Source organism: Sus scrofa, chromosome 9, assembly GCF_000003025.6.
Source record: "Sus scrofa isolate TJ Tabasco breed Duroc chromosome 9, Sscrofa11.1, whole genome shotgun sequence".
Taxonomy (NCBI): domain Eukaryota; kingdom Metazoa; phylum Chordata; class Mammalia; order Artiodactyla; family Suidae; genus Sus; species Sus scrofa.
Genome location: NC_010451.4, coordinates 121,272,534 through 121,290,476, shown reverse-complemented (window position 1 = coordinate 121,290,476; position 17,943 = coordinate 121,272,534). Strand labels below are relative to the sequence as shown.

The 17,943-nt window shown below is 34.5% G+C and overlaps 1 protein-coding gene across 1 annotated transcript in view; it reads right to left on the bottom strand.

Moving 5' to 3' along the window:
- Positions 1-17,943, bottom strand: part of TDRD5 (tudor domain containing 5) — a 92,260-nt gene that overhangs the window by 46,863 nt on the left and 27,454 nt on the right. The window contains 2 exon segments of the mRNA XM_021063742.1: positions 12,710-12,766; positions 14,908-14,991. Coding sequence (XP_020919401.1) covers positions 12,710-12,766; positions 14,908-14,991 — 141 coding nt within the window.

Genomic DNA, 17,943 nt, shown 5'->3' with positions numbered 1-17,943 from the left:
ACTTTATTGGAAAAAATTTTGTGGCGAATATGCTCCCCTCATTTCTTACTAGTTCATTTAGGAAAGCCAGAATAAGTGATTGACTCTTTCTCTTTTCTTTACCATTTTCCAAGAAAATGAAATGGTTCTCTATCATCTTCCATGATAACCAATTAGATTTTAGTATCATATGAACTCAAGGAATTAAACACATTTGATGGGCTTCAAACCACTGCAATTGTTATCCTTAATGAAACCTGAAAAACCACTTCACATGGATTCCTAAGTCCTCCTGAGCTGAACCTAGTCTTTAATAGTTTCCTTGCTGGTCTGGGATGATAAGATGATCCAGGTTCAATTTTACGCAATTAGAATACCCTTGTACATACAATTTAAATTACCTCATAATTACGCCCATTTACCCCATAATTACTACTATGTTCTATACCTCAATATACAAGTCTCAGAAAAACAGTACTGTTATTGCCATTACCAGTATAATTAATAAAAGCAATGAACATTTTTTACCTATGTTCATCCTTTCTCTTTCTACCATTTTGCATGATGGTCCTTTACATTGTCAGAGTAACAGCCATCATATACTATGTTCTCTTCTTTCTAACCTTCATTTAGTCTTAGTTTTCTAAGTGGCACTCACTGTCAGTTCTTTTTGTTGATGTTTCTCTAGTGATTTTGATTATTTGAAGTTCATTCTTCAGTAAACTTCGTGAGAAAAGCTCATGGGAACAACGGTTCTTGAATTCTTGTATGGCAGTAATAGCTTGCCTAGCTCTGCATAGCTGAAATTCAATTTTGCTAGCCATAAAATCCTTGGCTCATATTTTCTTCCCATGAAATATGTTACTTTTTACTTTCTGTTGAAATACCTTACTTTTTAAAATCCCTTTTCTTGTAAACATTGCTGGGAAAATATCTATAACCTAAATTTGTCTCCCTTATAAATCACTTGCTCTTTTAGATCTAGCTCAGATAATTAGCTTTTTTCTTCAAGTTCAGTAATCTGGTGTTGGTCATTCTGGGTCAGTATTCTCAGGTATGCAGTGTGCTCCTTCAACATACAGTTTCAAGTTTTCCATTTCAATAAGTTTACTCAAATTATAGTTTTCAGTATTTGTTCTGTTCCACCTTTGGTTTTATTATTCATATGCTGCCTCTTCTCCACCTGTTTTCAATACCTTTTACTTTCGCTTTAATCTTTCTTTCCTTGTTCATTTTTTCCTAGTATTTTCTTATAAAAAATTTTAAACACAGGAAAGGGCGAAATACTCGGACAGCGAAAATCCACTACCTATATTATTACTAGTGTTCTGCTATATTTGCTTTATCATCTATATATCCATCTACCTACCAAACTATCTTTTTTATTCATTTCAACACGACCTCAGACATGAATACTCTTTACTCCCAAACATGTCAGCATGCCATTATTAACTGAGGTTAATAGTCTTTTTAAGGTAAAATTTACATGCAGTGAAATGTACAGAACTTACGTTTACCACTGAATTAATTAGGTTTGACAAATTCAAACTGTGTAACCTAAACCCACATTTAAGATATGAAACATTTCAATCACCTCAGCAAGTTCTTTCGCAGAAAAAAACAATTCTCTTTTCCACTACAGATTAGCTTAATCTATTAGCTTCTACTCTAGAACGTCACAGAGAAGGTAACCTACAGTTCAGCAGCAAGTATTTCTCAAATTCATCCATGTTGGCTTACCTTTCAGCAGTTTAACAGTATTTCATTGAAAGAATATACAATTTCTTTATTCATTTTCATACAAAGAACAATAGGGTAGTTTCCAATTTAGGCTATTAAGCATAAAACTGTTAAAAATATTATTGTACAAGTCTTTCAGGGGACATGAGCTTTGATTCCTCTTAGATAAATATCTTGAGAGTATAGTTCTGGATCAAAGAGTAAACATATTTACTTTATAACAAAATGTCAGAACAGTTTTCAGAGAAGTACCATTTTATACTTGCTCCAAAAATGTAAAGGCTTATCATCATTTGTGTTTATTAATCCCTCATACACCTACATTTGTGAAGTGTATGTTCAAATCTTCTTTAATGGAGTTGTTTGGCTTTCTGTAATAGCACTATAGAAGGTTCTCTATTCTGGATATGAGTCCTTTTTCCAGATATATAATTGTAAAATTTTTTCCCAGTGGTCAATTTTTTTCCAATGATTATTTATTTAAATTTTATCAGAGTATAGTTGACTTTAATATTATATTAGTTTCAGATGAACGGCAAAGTGAATTAGTCATACATATAAATTTATCCATTCTTGGAGTTCATGTTGTTGTTCAGGGGTAATGAACCTGACTAGTATCCAGGAGGACACGGGTCTGATTCCTGGCCTCGCTCAGTGGGTTAGGGATCTGGCATTGCCATGAGCTATGGTGTAGGTCACAGACACAGCTCGGAGCTGTATATTCATATATATATCCATATACACCTATATATATATACATATATATACCTATAAACATATACACACCTATATATATATGGAACACACACACATATATACATGGATATATATTTGTGTATATACCCATATAGATCCATATATCCATGTGATATACACACACACACACACACACAAATATATATCCATTCTTTTCCCATATAGATTATTACAAACTATTGAGTAGATTTTCCTGTGCTATATAGTAGGTTCTCCTTAATCACCTATTTTGCACAGTAGTGTGTATATGCTATACCCACCCTCCCAATTCTTCCCTCCTCATCTGTTAATTTTTAGAGTCTCCTGAATAGAATTTTAAAAGTCTCATTATCAATTTTCTTTAAATGGTTATTACTTTCCATGTCCTAAGAAACTCTTAAATATCCTCAGCCTTTAAATAAAGTTTTCCTGGGGAGTTCCCATTGTGGTGCCTCAGAAACGAATCCAACTAGGAACCATGAGGTTGTGGGATCGACCCCTGGCCTCACTCAGTGGGTTAAGGGTCCCTTGTTGCCGTGAGCTGTGGTGTAGGTCGCAGACATGGCTCAGATCTGGCATGCTGTGGCTGTGGTGTAGGCTGGCAGCTGCAGCTCTGATTTGACCCTTAGCCTGGGAACTTCCATATGCCACAGGTGTGGCCCTTAAAAAAAAAAAAAGTTTTCCTCTAGAAGCTTTAATAATTTTATTTTTCTCATTTAGGTCTGTGACATTACCTCTAATTTTTGTTCATAGTGTGAGGCTGGGGTTTAGACTCATTTTTTTTCCCTATATAAACAACTGTTCCAGCATCATTTATTGAAAATAATTTCCTTTCCCCACTGAATTCCTTTGGCAGTTCTGTTTTAAATCAGCTGAGTGTGTAAGAACTGAATTCCTTATGCACTATCACATATGACAAATTTATGGATTGTCAATATTTACAAAGAGCCTACAAGAATTATAAATGGGAATACTGAATCTATAGATTAATAACAATACTGAGTCCTCTCACCCATGAATGTGTTATTGTTCTCGATTTAAGTCTTATTTCTCTCAGCAATGCTTAGTATTTTTCAGTATAGATGCCTTATGTTTCTTTTGTTATACTTATTTCAAATAACTTATGTTGCCACAATTGTAAATAGAGTTTTTAAAATTTCATTTTCCAATTGTCTGCTGCATACATATGGAAATAGACTTTTATATTAATCTATATTATTAACATATATGATATACAATTTAATTTTTAAAGACTTCTATCTTTGACCTTAATAAATTCACTTACTAGTTCTAATAACTTTTCATGGATTGTTTAGCATGTTCTATGTACACAATCATGTTTTCTGCAAATAACGACCGTTTTACTTCAAGTTTTTGTGCCTTCCTATTTCCTTTTCTTATTTACTGGACCTCCAGTGCAACACTGAATTCAAGCAGTGCAAATGGACATGGTAGCCTTATTCCTGATTTTGGCAGGAAAGTGTCGAGTGTCTTAACATTAGGTATGACAAGCACAGAATTTTCAGAGATATCCTTCATCAGACTGAGGAAATTCCTGCTTTTCTGAGAATTTTTACTGCAAATGGATATTAAACTATGATAATTCTTTTTCTGCATCTACTAAAATGACATGATTTTCTTCCTTATTCTGTTAATATGGTGAATTACAATAATTCCTTTTGGACAATTATTTCTTTTCTCCAACCTGTATTGCTAAAAGGAAAAAGTTCTTGTTCACATATTGCTGGATTCAATTTGTCATTATTTTTGTAATAGATTTTTTAGTCTATGTTATGAGAAACATGATCTAAATTGGTTTTTTTGTAATACCCTATGTCAAGTTTTGGAAGCAGGATAATGTATTCCAAGAAAATACTCCCTAACTCATTCTATTTTATGGAAGAAACAATGTATGATTAACATAATTTCCTCCTTAAAAATCTGATAGAATTCATCAATGAAACCACATGGGCCTTTGTTTCACTTTGTTTTTAAGTAACAAAAATCCACTTATTTGGTACTTATATTCAGATTATCTATTTCACCTTGCTTCAGTTGAGTAAATTGTATCTTTGGAGGAATTTTACATCTGAGTTGTAAAATAATAGGCACAGTTGTTTATAATATTCCTTTATTGTCTTTATAGTAGGCTCTATAATGACATTATCTCTTTCCTAACATTGGTACTTCTGTCCTCTCTTTTTTCCTAATTTAACTAGCCAATGATTTATTAATTTTGGTATTTTGCAAAGAATCGGTATTTGGCTTTGTTAACTGCTGCTATTTTATTAATTTATATTCTTGAGTTTATTATTTCTTTTCTCCTACTTATTTTGAGTTTACTTTGCTCCTCTTTTTCTAGCCTTAGGCAGACCTTTAGGTCAATGATGATTTTAAACCTTTCTTCTCTTTCTAATTTAGGCATTTTAGAGCTATAAATTTCCCTCTGACTACTGCTTTAGCTGTATCTCACATTTTTTGATATATTTTCATTATCATTCAGTTGGAAATATTTTTTAATTTCCCTTTTGATTCAGTCTTTAATAAGTTACTTAGAAGAGTATTATTTAATTTCAAATTATCTAGAGGGTTAATTCTTAGGTAATTTATATTGATTTATAATTTAATACCATCTTAAAGAACATTTTCTGTAAGATTTCAGTATTTTGAAATTTGTTGAGACTTCTTCTATGGCCAATATATCTCTATTGTCTCAGCAAATGTTTCAAGTGTATTTGAATAGAATGTGTATTCTGCAGTTGTTGGGTACAGTGCTATATAAAACTGAAACAGGAAGTCTCGGTGACCTACAGTTTAAGGACTCAGTATTGTCACTGCTGTGGCTCAGGTTTGATCAATCCCTGGCCTGGGAATTTATGGATGCCAATAATTGCAGCCAAAAAAAAAGTCAAACAGATCAAATGGTAGAGCACATAGTTCAGATTTTCAGATTTTCTATGTTCTTATTCATTTTTTTTATATTGATAGCCAGAAGGAGAGGATCCCTATAATTGTGGAAATAACTCATAATTCTGTCATTTTTAGATGATGTATTAGGTGAACATATATTTGACTGTAGTGTCTTCCTGATTAACTTTATCCTTATGAAATGTCCCTTTATCTCTGATAATACACTTTGCCTTGAAGTTTGCTTTACCTGATTTTTTTTTAGTCACTCAGTTCTTTTACACTTATTAAATGTATATGTTTTTCTCTCTTTTTTCTTTTTTGTCTTTTTAGGGCCATGCCTGCAGTATATGGAGTTTCCTAGGCTAGGGGTCTAATTGGAGCTGTAGCTGCTGGCCTACACCATAGCCACAGCAACGTGAGATCTGACCTACACCAAAGCTCAGAGCAACACCATATCCTTAACCCAGTGAGCGAGGCCAGGGATCGAACGCATGTCCTCATGGGTGCTAGTCAGTTTGACAGGAACTCCTATATGTATATCTTTTTCATCTTTTACTTTCAACTAATCTGTATCTTTTTACTATCAGTGTATTTCCTGTGGACAGTACTTAGTTACATCTTGCTCTTTCATTCCATCCCACAATTACATTATTTATAATATTTATTACATTAATTAAATTATTAATATAGTTTACAGCCACCATTTTTTAACTGAAGTATAGTTGATTCATAATATTGTGTTAGTTTCAGGTATCCAACAAAGTCATTTTATCTATCTAAAATTCTTTTTCAGATTCTTTTCCATTATAGGTTATTATAAATACTGAATATTGCTCCCTATCCTATACAATGGGTTCTTGTTGTTTATACATTTTACATACAGTAGCATTTATCTGTTCATCTCAAACTTCTAAGTTATCCCTCTCATCCTTTCCCCTTTGGTAACCATAAATTTATTTTATCTATCTATGAGTCTGTTTCTCTTTTGTAAATAAGTTCATCTGCACCATTTTTTAAGGTTTTTTTTTTTTAGATACCACCATATGATATCGTATGATACATATACAGATCTGACTTACTTCACTTAGTATGATAATCTCTAGCTCCATCCATGTGCTGCAAATGGCATTGTTTCATTCTTTTTATGGCTAAATAACATTCCACTGTATTTATATATACCACGTTTTTTTTATCCATTCATATGTTAAATAGACACTTTGGTTGTGTCCATGTCTTGGCTATTATAAATTGTGCTGCTATAAACATCTGTCTTTTTGAATTAGAGTTTTCACCTTTTCCAGATATATGCCCAGGAGTGGGGAGTGAGACTGCCAGATTATATGGTAACTCTATTTTTAGTTGTTAAATGAACTCCATACCATTTCTCCACATCAGCTGTACCAATTTATATTCCTCCCAACAGTATAGGAGGGTTCCCTTTTCTTATAACCTCTCCATTATTTATTATTTTTACACTTTTCAAGGATGGCCATTCTGACTGGTATGAGATAATACCTCACTGTAGTTTTCATTTGCATTTCACTAATGATTAGTGATGCTGAACATCTTTTCTTGTGTCTGTTGGCCATCTATATGTCTTTTTGAAGAAATGTCTATTTAGGTCTTTTGCCCATTTATTTTTTTAGTTTGTTTTTTTTGTTGTTGAGCTGTATAAATTCCTTGCATATTTTAGAGATTAAGCCCTTGTGGGTCACATTGTGTGCAAATATTTTCTCCCAAACAGCTACCATTTTTGCTACTTAGTTTCTGCTGATCCAATCTGTAAATTACTTGTCTCAAACTTTGTTCCTTTTCTGTCTTTCAAGCAAAACAGCTTAATTAATGGTAAACTCTGTCTTCCTTTTGAGTTTATTAAGTATTTAATACAATTCCATTTAAATTTATCTACTGGCTTTATAGAATAACTGCATTATTTATTGTTTTATACATCCTTAACTTTTTAGTCTTACTGTACTACCTCACATAAAATACAAGAAACTTGCAACCTATAGTTCCATGTACTGCCCCTCCATTCACTATGCTATGGTTTTCACAAGTACTACACCTCCACATTACAAACCCAATTATACAGTGTTATAATTTTTGCTTTAAACAGCCATATATTTAGTTAATAAAAGAGAATTCTTTTATATACATTCACATATTTACTATTTATAGTGCTCTTTAATTCTTCCTGTAAATTCAAATATAAGCTGGCTTCATTTCCTTCAGCCTGAAGAATGTTCAGAAATTCTTATAGTGCATGGCTGTTTATGATTAAGTATTTATTTTTTAATTATCTGAAAATTTCTTTATTTTACCCTCATCTTTTTTTTGGGGGGGGGGGTGGCACACCTGCAGCATATGGAAGTTCCCAGGCTAGAGGTCAGAAGAGGAGCTACAGCTGCTAGCCTACACCACAGCCACAGCAACATCAGATCTGAGCCACGTCTGTGACCTACACCACAGCTCATGGCAACACTGGATCCTTAACCCACTAAGTGAGGCCAGGGATGGAAACTGTGTCCTCACGCATACTGGTCAGGTTCGTTACCACTGCGCCACAATGGGAACTCCTACCTTCGTTCTTGAAAGATACTATCACTGAAAATAAAAATTTGGGCAGAGTGCGGGGGATGGGTAAGAACTTTAAAGATGTCATTCCACTGCCTTCTAGCCTTTGTTTCTAATGAGGTCAGCATCATTTGTAACACCATTCCCTTCTATGGCAATGTGTCACTTTATTTGCTTTCAGGATTTTCTAATTAGTCTAGGTTTTCTGCAGTTTGACTATGATGTGCCTATGTAAGGTTTTCTTTGTATTTATTTTGTGGGGTTTTCTGAGTTTAAGTCTGTAAAACTCTTTCACAAAATTTAGGAAATTTTCCGCCATTATTTTCTCAAATATTTTTTTCTGTTTTTCATTTTTTTATCCTTACCATCTTTCTCTCCTCACAATTACATATCAGGCCAGATTTTGCTTTTTCAAATTTTTTATCCATTTTCTCTCTCTCTTCTTCAGATTGGATCATTTCTACCAATCTGTCTTGGGGTTTACTGATGCTTCTTCTGCCATTTCCAATTTATTGTTAAGATGTTGCAGTGAATTTACTTCAGATATTTTATTTTTAGCTCTAGAAAAAACATCTGGCTTTACAGTCTTTTTCTCCACTGAGGTTTCTTATCTGCTCATTCAATATGAACAGAAATTGCTTTTTACCCCTTTAAATGTGATTTTAAGAATTCCTTTAAAATGCTTTTTGCTAACTTCAACATCTGCATCATCTCAGGATTAGTTTCCATTGATTACTTTTTCTCTTCACCAAGGGTCACATTTTCTTGTTTCTTTAATAATTTTGCTTTGTATCCTGGACATCGTAATAGATAGGCTGTTGATACTCTAGAACCGTGTATGCTCCTTCTAAGAGTACTGCTTTTTGCTTAGTTTTAACAGGGGATTAACCTGGCTAAACTTAAACTCAAACTCTGACTCACTGTGGTGGGCAACAGCTGAAACAGTGTTAGTTCTCGGGCCTTACTAGACTGCTTTGAGTCTGCCCCAGGCACGTGCAGTTCTAAAGTCAGAGATCTAAGCAGAATTTATGTGCAGATTTTGATGCTCCCTCTCTGTGGCTCTCTCAATCCAAAGCTTTCTCTCCTCATTTTTCAGCTGCTACTTAGCTCCAAATTCTATCCTCTGGTTCCTTAAGCCAATAAAATTTATGATTTCTATCCAAATCTCCAATTCCAGAGACTGTGTAGGGCCCAACATCAGGCCAAAATCCAGGCAAATAAAAAGCTAACATTCCCTCCTCCAGGTGCTGACTTCTTTCCAGTTTCTGCCTGCTTTGAGACAATTTCAAGTACCTTCAGGGAGTGATTTTGTATATTTTCTCTAGAATTTACAATAGTTATCTGTAGGCCTATTCCAATATAGACCACTCAGACATAGTATTATTTATCTTAATTTATTTGCATGCCTGGGTTTCTCATTCTATTACAAAAACCTCAGTGACAGAGCCCTTTGTGCATGGACTCCCAGTGCTGCCTTCATTTCCTTTTGATTTTCAAAATGTTCCTCTTCTTTACATACTGTTTTTCCTAAGGCATTAGTTGAATTTTTTGCTCTTGTAATCTTTGAACTGTACCCTTCATTTCTGAAATAATTTTTTTTATTTATAATTCTTCCCTGAGTACTGTTCACCTTATTCCAAGTTCGCCTAATTTAGATTTATGTTGTTCTATCATGTTTTGTATCACTTTCTTAATATATATTTTTGAAAATGCAGATTTCAGTTTTGATCTCTACTAGGGACATGTATTTCTGACATGCTTTCATTGTCTATAGATATGTTATTCTGCTCCTTGTTCTCTTTTTTCTAAAAACGATGAGATTTGACCATGACCCTCTTCTGTTGCACATTTTATACGAAATTCTTTTTACTGACTTGTAGGACATCATTCTGGATTGCCTTCTGCTTCACAGAGCTCCTCCTATTGCTTTCACATATTGTTAAAAATATATAGTAGCTTTATTTTGAAATTTCCTGGCTCTTTCTCTTAATCCTCCTTACATCTAGATCCGTTTCTTTCATTTTTGTCTTTTTAGGGCTGCACCTGCAGCATATGGAAGTTCCCAGGCTAGGGATCCAATCAGAGCTGTAGCCACTGGCCTACACAATAGCCACAGCAATGCCAGATCTGAGCCAGCATCTGCGACCTACACCACGGCTCAAGGCAACACCAGATCCTTAACCCACTGAGTAAAGCTGGGGATCAAACCTGCGAACTCATGGTTACTAGTCAGATTTGTTTCTGCTCAGCCACTACGGGAACTTCTTTCTATTGTCCATATCCTGCTCAATTTCTCATTAGTGTCTGGAAGGGAGCTCTAGCTGGTCAGTTTCAAGAATTCTCAGGGGCTATGGTGCTTCAGCCCCATTTAAGTCTTACTATGAAACACTCTCTGCTATTAGATAGGTCGCAGCACCATTCAGTTTCAGCTGCTGTTTTTAAAGTGGCTTGCTGTACATTCTACTGAATACCTGATGCTTATTTTGTAGTTCTTCTGTTCCCTAGGTCAATCAGACATTGGCTCCCTGGCTTCCCTCTGTCTTCTCCTGGCACAGACATTAATATCATGAGGCTCTTGTGGATGCTGCTGATCACTCTCCAACAATTATCCATAGGTGATGTATTACCCACTTTTGTTGTAAATATTGTCTGTGGATTTTTGGTTTTGCTATCTAGTTTCTCTGACTGTTGTTATGCAAAGCTTCAGAAGATCCAAAACCCATGCCACAGCTACTGTATTATTTTCCCTTCAGTCAGAAACTTAATAAGAGATCTTGAAAGAATGGCAGACTGTTAACCAGATATTTCAAGAAGACAAATTATACAGATAGCTTTTACATCATGTTGGATAAGTAAGAGTTATTAGTAAGTGTCTCTATAAATAAAGTTAAATTAAATCTATATTATGTATTTTTAATAATGTTGAACTTCTGCCTAAGTCTGCTTACTAAGGACAAAGAGCTTCCCTGTAACATTAAAAGGTTTGTCTTAGTTCTTCTAATATTGTTGACTTGTAATCTTAACACCCTGTTTTTTTAATTTTTTATTTTCCCACTGTACAGCAAGGGGATCAAGTTATCCTTACATGTATACATTACAATTACCATGAATTTTTATTACAGAAATATACTTTTGCTTAAATGCCTGTGGTAGAAAACCACTCACTTTGAGCTATGAATATGGCATAGGCAGTTTATTTTTACCCATTAGTTTTGTGATAATTGAGTCATATTCCATTACTTTGTCACTCTATTTCAGACTTTATAATTTCATTATTAAATAACTGACTTGATTTGCAAATCTAAAAAACATCAAGACCTTTTGTTTTAGCTTTCACGTGGGCCTACTGAAATAAATTCTGTGGTTCTAAAAGATTCACCTCTTTAAAACACTGAGAATTTAAATTTTCTTTATCACTATCTGAGGATGATATGTATCTTTCCTAAGTTTTCTTCTTTTTCTTCTACTATGGACAATTACTATGTGGCAGGCACTGTTCTAATTATTTTAAGCTATTTAAACTTCACAAAACTCTATCTTGACTTTATCATCTATAAAATAGCACATACAGGTGATGAATTTTAATCATTATGCTATACATTACCTCTCAATATGTGTTCATATATGCAAATACATGATGGTGTATACTTTAGTATAGATAGTGTCATGCTTTAGTAGTTAAGAGGATACTAAAACCAAACTGCAGGGTTTCAAATTCTGGCCTCACTCATTACTGGCTACCTCATCCTTAGGCAAGTTACTTCTCTGTGCCTCAGTCTGTTGTGAAAACAATGAACTATTATAAGAAAAGCATTTAGAACAGAGCCTAGTACAAAGTTAACCATTTTTAAAAATTGAGTAAATGGCAGTATCTGAATGATCATTCTGCAATATTATTTTTTCACTAATATTCCAATATTATTTTGATAGTTCCAAAAATGATCCGTGTTATATGTTACGGAGTTCCCGCTGTGGCTCAGTGGTTAACGAATCTGACTAAGAACCATGAGGTTGCAGGTTTGATCCCTGGCCTTGCTCATTGGGTTAAGGACCCGGCGTTGCTGTGGCTCTGGCGTAGGCTTGGCAGCTAGAGCTCCAATTAGACCCCTAGCCTGGGAACCTCCATATGCCGCAGGTGCAGTCCTAGAAAATGCAAAAAGACCAAAAAAAAAAAAAATCTAGTTCATTTATTTCATATTACATTTTACTCTATTGTATAAATGTCAATCTCTATTTATCCATTCTCCTATTACTAGCCATTTAATTTGCTTCCAATGTTTTACTATGCTGCAGTGTGCATGTCTTATGTATGTCTTCTCATGTGCACATGTTTAAGAGTTTCTCTAAAGTACATATGTAGTGGTGGAACTCCTGAACCATCAGGGGTGCACATCTTCAAGTAAACTGAAACTGTCAACATGCTCGCCAAAGGGCTTTGTGCCACAAGAAGCATATGAGCTATTCTGTTTCTCCACATTCCCACTGACACTTGGTATTATCAGACATTAACAATAATTTTTATTCTAGTAACATTACAATGGTGGTAAAATAGCCCATCCTATGCATAATCAAGTATTTATTAAGAATCATATTCTTAACTGTTTTAAGTAAAGAAGAGGCCATCAAAGTGCAAAACAAGATGTTGAGTTCTAGAGCACAGACTTGGAGGATTCAAAGAGTGGCAACAAAATATCTATCAATCATGAGAAAAATAAGCCAGCCATAAAAAACCATGGTTGGTAGGGGAGAAAACCACAACAACAACACTCACCTCAAACTCTCTAAGCAGTTTAGAAATAAGCAAACCCTCTGGAAACTTGGATACAACCTGATAAATAGAAAATGAAATGTAACATAAACAAACACTACTGGAATGCTGGAAGACAAAATATTAAAATAAGACAGTGTAACTTAAATAGTAACAAAGGCAAAAATAATGTCATTATTGAATGAATGAATTCGAGTCAGCATTTTTTAAAATTGGTTTCCAAAAAAGGCAGTGACTTCCAACATTTCCAGATTTGAGAAATCATGATATTGTAATACCACAACTCTCCACAAATTCCTATAGCTCTTAAGCTCAACTAACATATTTAGCTTTAGCTCACATTAAATAAATATTCTATGGCATGATTTCAAGCCTTTTAAATGGTACAAAGAAATGCAATGGACACTATAGAAAATGCTGGAAAATATATTTAAGCAAAAGAAAATATCCACAGATAATGCACATTAAAATACCTTTATTTAATATAAAAATAAGGTCACTGTTTCTGTTTTTTGATATCATGCCATAGACCTCTTTCCATATCAGGAAATATAGATCACATGTTTACTAACTATAGGGTTTTCAAATATTCAATATAATTAAATTTACCTGATTACTTATGGCTATTTCCTACTTTTCATCATCACAAATATTGCAGTGATTATCATCATATTTGTTATCTTGCACACTTGTACAAATATTTTTAGGATAAATTCCTAGAAGTGGACTAACTCTACCACAACAAAGTATAAAAAGCTTTGTGTTTTCCTAGACTTTTCCAGATATTATGTATTTTATTAAAAACTCTAATTCAAGCTTTGGAAAAATACAAAGTAAAAACTATTCCAAAATCCTGTGACCCAGAGACAGCTGTTGCTGCCTTTCAGAAAACATCCTCTTTAGGCACACACACACTCACATCATTCACAACTTCACATGAAAGGACAATATTAAACATACTATCCTTTAAAACTTGTTTTTAAAGTCCAACAATATATCAAGAAGATAGTTCCATGTAAATTAATTGAGATACACATCAATTTTCTTAGGAGCTACATGATATCCTTTAGTTTGAGTGGATAATTTAATCAATCCTTTATCAAGAATATTTTTCCCAAATGTAATTGTAATGTATACATGTAAGGGTAACCTGACCCCCTTGCTGTACAGCAGGAAAATAAAAAATTTATAAAAAAAAAAAAAAGAATATTTTCCCTTACTTTTTGTTACCATAAAAAAGTCATATTGAACATCCTTAAATAAATAATTGTTGGACACTTGTCAAATTTCCAAACAAAAAAAAACAGATACTGAGTGCACCAAGGTTTTTGCATTTCTCCCAGTAAAACCACAACAGGTGAAATAGACTAATATAAGGTAATGCTAGGTATAATGACAGTGATCATTCAAATCAGAATTAACAGCTCCCACCAAAATTTTAAGTGTACATACCGTTTGGCTCAACACAAAAGAGCTCAAGAGCTTTCACAAATTAATAAGGAGAAAGAATACATTAGGCCAAGGACATGAACAGGCAAGTCACATAAGAAATATAAATGGTTACTAAGCATAGGAAAAGATGCTCAAAGTAAAAGTCAAGAGGTGTAAGTTAAAACAACATGTTTGGCGAGTGACATTTCAGAGTCAGAGGGAGTATAAATTTGTTCAAAACTTTTAGAAGGCAATTTAGTAATATTTATCAAAAGTTAATACATCCCATACCTTTGGCAAGTCTACTGCTAATGTTCAAGGACACTAACTGCAGTAGTTTCTAATAGCCAAGGTTAGAAATAAACCAAGTGTTAACCAATAACAGATCTCTAAGTGAAATACGGTATATCAACATAATGGGATACCATGCATTTTTTAGAATAATATTTGACATACATATATATATAACTGGCATTGGAAAGATCTTGAACTGTTATAACAATGATTTATTGGGGTGAGGGGAAGAAAAAAAGAGAATTTATGGAAGAACTTATATTTTCTAAATAATTTTGAGAACACTAATAATGTTTAGGAATATGTAATTTATTTTTTCTGATCTGAAACAATCACTCCATTTGCAGTAAATCTGAAAAGATCGGGTATAAATATAAAATTTAAATACCTGTAGGCAAATTAAACTTAACCACAAATGACACCCAAGTGTATAATCAGTTACTCTCATCCACTTCCCAGAAAAAGAAAATACTTACAAATTTTATCTTATGTTTTAATTCTGGATTGATAGTCCCTCCAGGTCCAACTTGTGCAATAACTGATTTGAAGGTGTTCTCCAACTATGAAAAAGGGGGGGGGGAGGAGTTCAAGTTACAGTAGGAAAAAAAAAGTAAAAGATATATCTGAACAGTTTGTAAAGGAAACATCTATCACAGGATATGTATTTCAATCAAATGGATACTGTTCTTAAGAGGCACTATAACTTTTCACACTATATATTTAGAGTAGAAAGAATCCTTATAAAACTAAACACTGAAATTCTCTGGGATAATTAACATTCTCTAGGTTTTAACATCTTCAATTATGAAATCCCACACTCTTACCAGGAAAGATTTTTGTTACTAATTTTCTTCTGTTTATAAAAATATTCAATGTTTATTAAAAACAGACTTAGTGAACGCCTAATGCAGGCAAGAGATGGGACGGTGGAAGGGACTTGGAAGCCGGGAAGGATAGTGAGCCAGGGAATGTCTCGCCCTACTCTTCCGCTACTAGAGAAATGAAGGAGGAAAGAACCAGGAGGGATACAAAAAGGCTCAGTGAATGTGGTGTGAGCAGATGGAGAGAATTATTACATGATGGCTTCAGTATTCTCTCTGTGAGTTCAGAAGCAAGGTCCACTTCTAAGAACAGTAGGAAAGGGAAGGGAGCTCAAACAGCCGAGAAAGTGGAAAAATAAAGTTAATGAAATAATGGATGATTATCTAAACTCCATGGGTAGGGAGTAATGATAGGAGAGCCCTGAGTTAAGATGGCAGGGTCAGAGGATTTTAGCAAAGAGAAGGCAATGGCATAGAGAGGCCCCAATAAGGTAAAAAGATGATGCAGGGGAATAACTGAAAAAACAGGCTGAAAGCACTGGCGGTTAGGAGCATGGAATACATCCAGACACTAAGGTCCAGTAAGCAGCCACAGGGTAGAGACCCAACTGGAGTGAAATATCATAGAGTTATGTTTAAAGCTATTAAGTAGATGTTAAAAATATATATTAGAAAAGACAATAAAAGAAAAATACAAATGACCTAAAATCCTATCGCATAATTTTTACCTTCTAAACTTTTTATTTTTTAGATATTTCTTCATATGTCACTTGGCCTGTCATTATGAACAAACTGAGACCTTAAAAAAGGTCGGCTTGTAAAAACCAAAAAATGAAGATAATCTGAAAAATGAAGATAATCTCAGTATCTCCTAAATTGACAGGAAAGTGGGATCTAATAAGGGGGGATTAGAGTCCTACGATTAGATTACTAACTTTCACAAAACGCCTCAGCCCTTGGTCGTATGTTCTTTACATTTCTTTGGACCTGCTACAAGATATTTCCTAGTAAGTGAACAATAGAGAATCTAAAGAGAACTGATTTTTCACATCCCACCATTTGACAATTCAACACAACTTATTAAACTGTCACTGCACTAGGTGTTTCAGGGGACAAAAAAAAAGTCACCTCTGACAGTGTCATTCCTCCCAAGCCAGTGACGATTAAGTAGGGAAATGAGGCCTGAGGCTGACTCTGAGCACCATTACAGAAGTACAAAAGTGAGAAGGATACATCGCATCAATATATACACAAGACTTCCTTCTAGGGGGGCCTTGAAGGATGGGGAGAATACTGCAGAGGAAGGTGGAAGAGAGGGAAAGAAAATGGAAGGAACATGATGCACAAAGGGAAAAGGATAAAACAGTTTGCCTGAAGGCCCTAGAGAAGTAGTGGAAGAGAATACTGTAGATGGACTGAAGTCATACCGCAGGAGCTCCTTAAAGGCCAAACCAAGGACTTTTTCTTGGTTACCTACACAAAAACTGATGCTAGAGGTTTTTAGCAAGGGAGAGAATTTTCAGAACTTTAATCTGGCAGCAGGAAATTAGACTGGAGGCGTGACAATCAGTTGCAGAGTTTTAACCAGGGTGCCAAGCAAGTGAGAATAGAAAGAAACGATAATACAAAGGTGGATTCCACAGAAATTAGGGAAGAATATAATAGAGAGGAAGGAAGTGATGATTCTACAGGGATGAATAAAAATAGACCAGGGAAAAGCCTCAGAGACTTCAAGTTTTATACAGAACACTAAAGGACTTTGGAACACAGAGGAGGATTTTTGCTGGCTTTTAATCAGTTCCAAGAATCTGGGAGGCAAGTGTCAGGATGGTGATTACAAACATGAGTTGTCTCTATGGAGCATGGCTTATGACATGGTCAGCAAACTATGGCCCATGGATCAAATTTGACCCACCATCCGTCTTTGTACAGCCCATGAGCTACGAATGGTTTCAATATTTTTAAATGATTGAGGAAAGAATAAGAATAATTTTTGTGACAAACATTTTTATGAAATGCAAATGTCAGTGTCCATAAATGAAGTTTTATTGGATTGTGGCCAAATTCACCTATTAGCCTGGTGTCTAAGGTTGCTTCAGCACTACTAAGGCCAGCTGAGTAGTTACGACACACAGGATTTGGCCCTCAAAGCCTCAAATACTTACCGTGTGGCCTTTCAGAGAAAATATTTGCCAAGCCTAGGCTAAGACGTCAAAATAATAGGCTCTTCATTGGGAACATAATGTATCTCAAGAAAAAAAAACGTTTTTTTGGCCTCAAACTAACTGACTAAATTAAGCTGACTTTAAACTGAATGGGATGAGGACGATTTTTAAAATACCAAGTTGGGAATATTTTGGGACTATCTCTAAGTAGAGAAAAGAAGTGATAATGTGGTGGGAAGTAGGGTGGGAGGTAATCAGCGACTGACATGAAGAAAGGAATCAAGAGGGGACCCTGATTTCAAAAATGCTTTAATCTCAAATGCCTACATACCAAACACAAAAAAATGGACAATAAACCAAATAAACTAAAGATTATAAATAAGGGCATAAAGATGGGAATAATTACATATAGATAATTACACATATATATATATGCCATATTCAGATAGGGGACTACAGGACCAGAGAGGAGGCAGGGAAGAGTCCTGAATAAAGATACACTCCTCAGAAAGATGGACAAAGATAT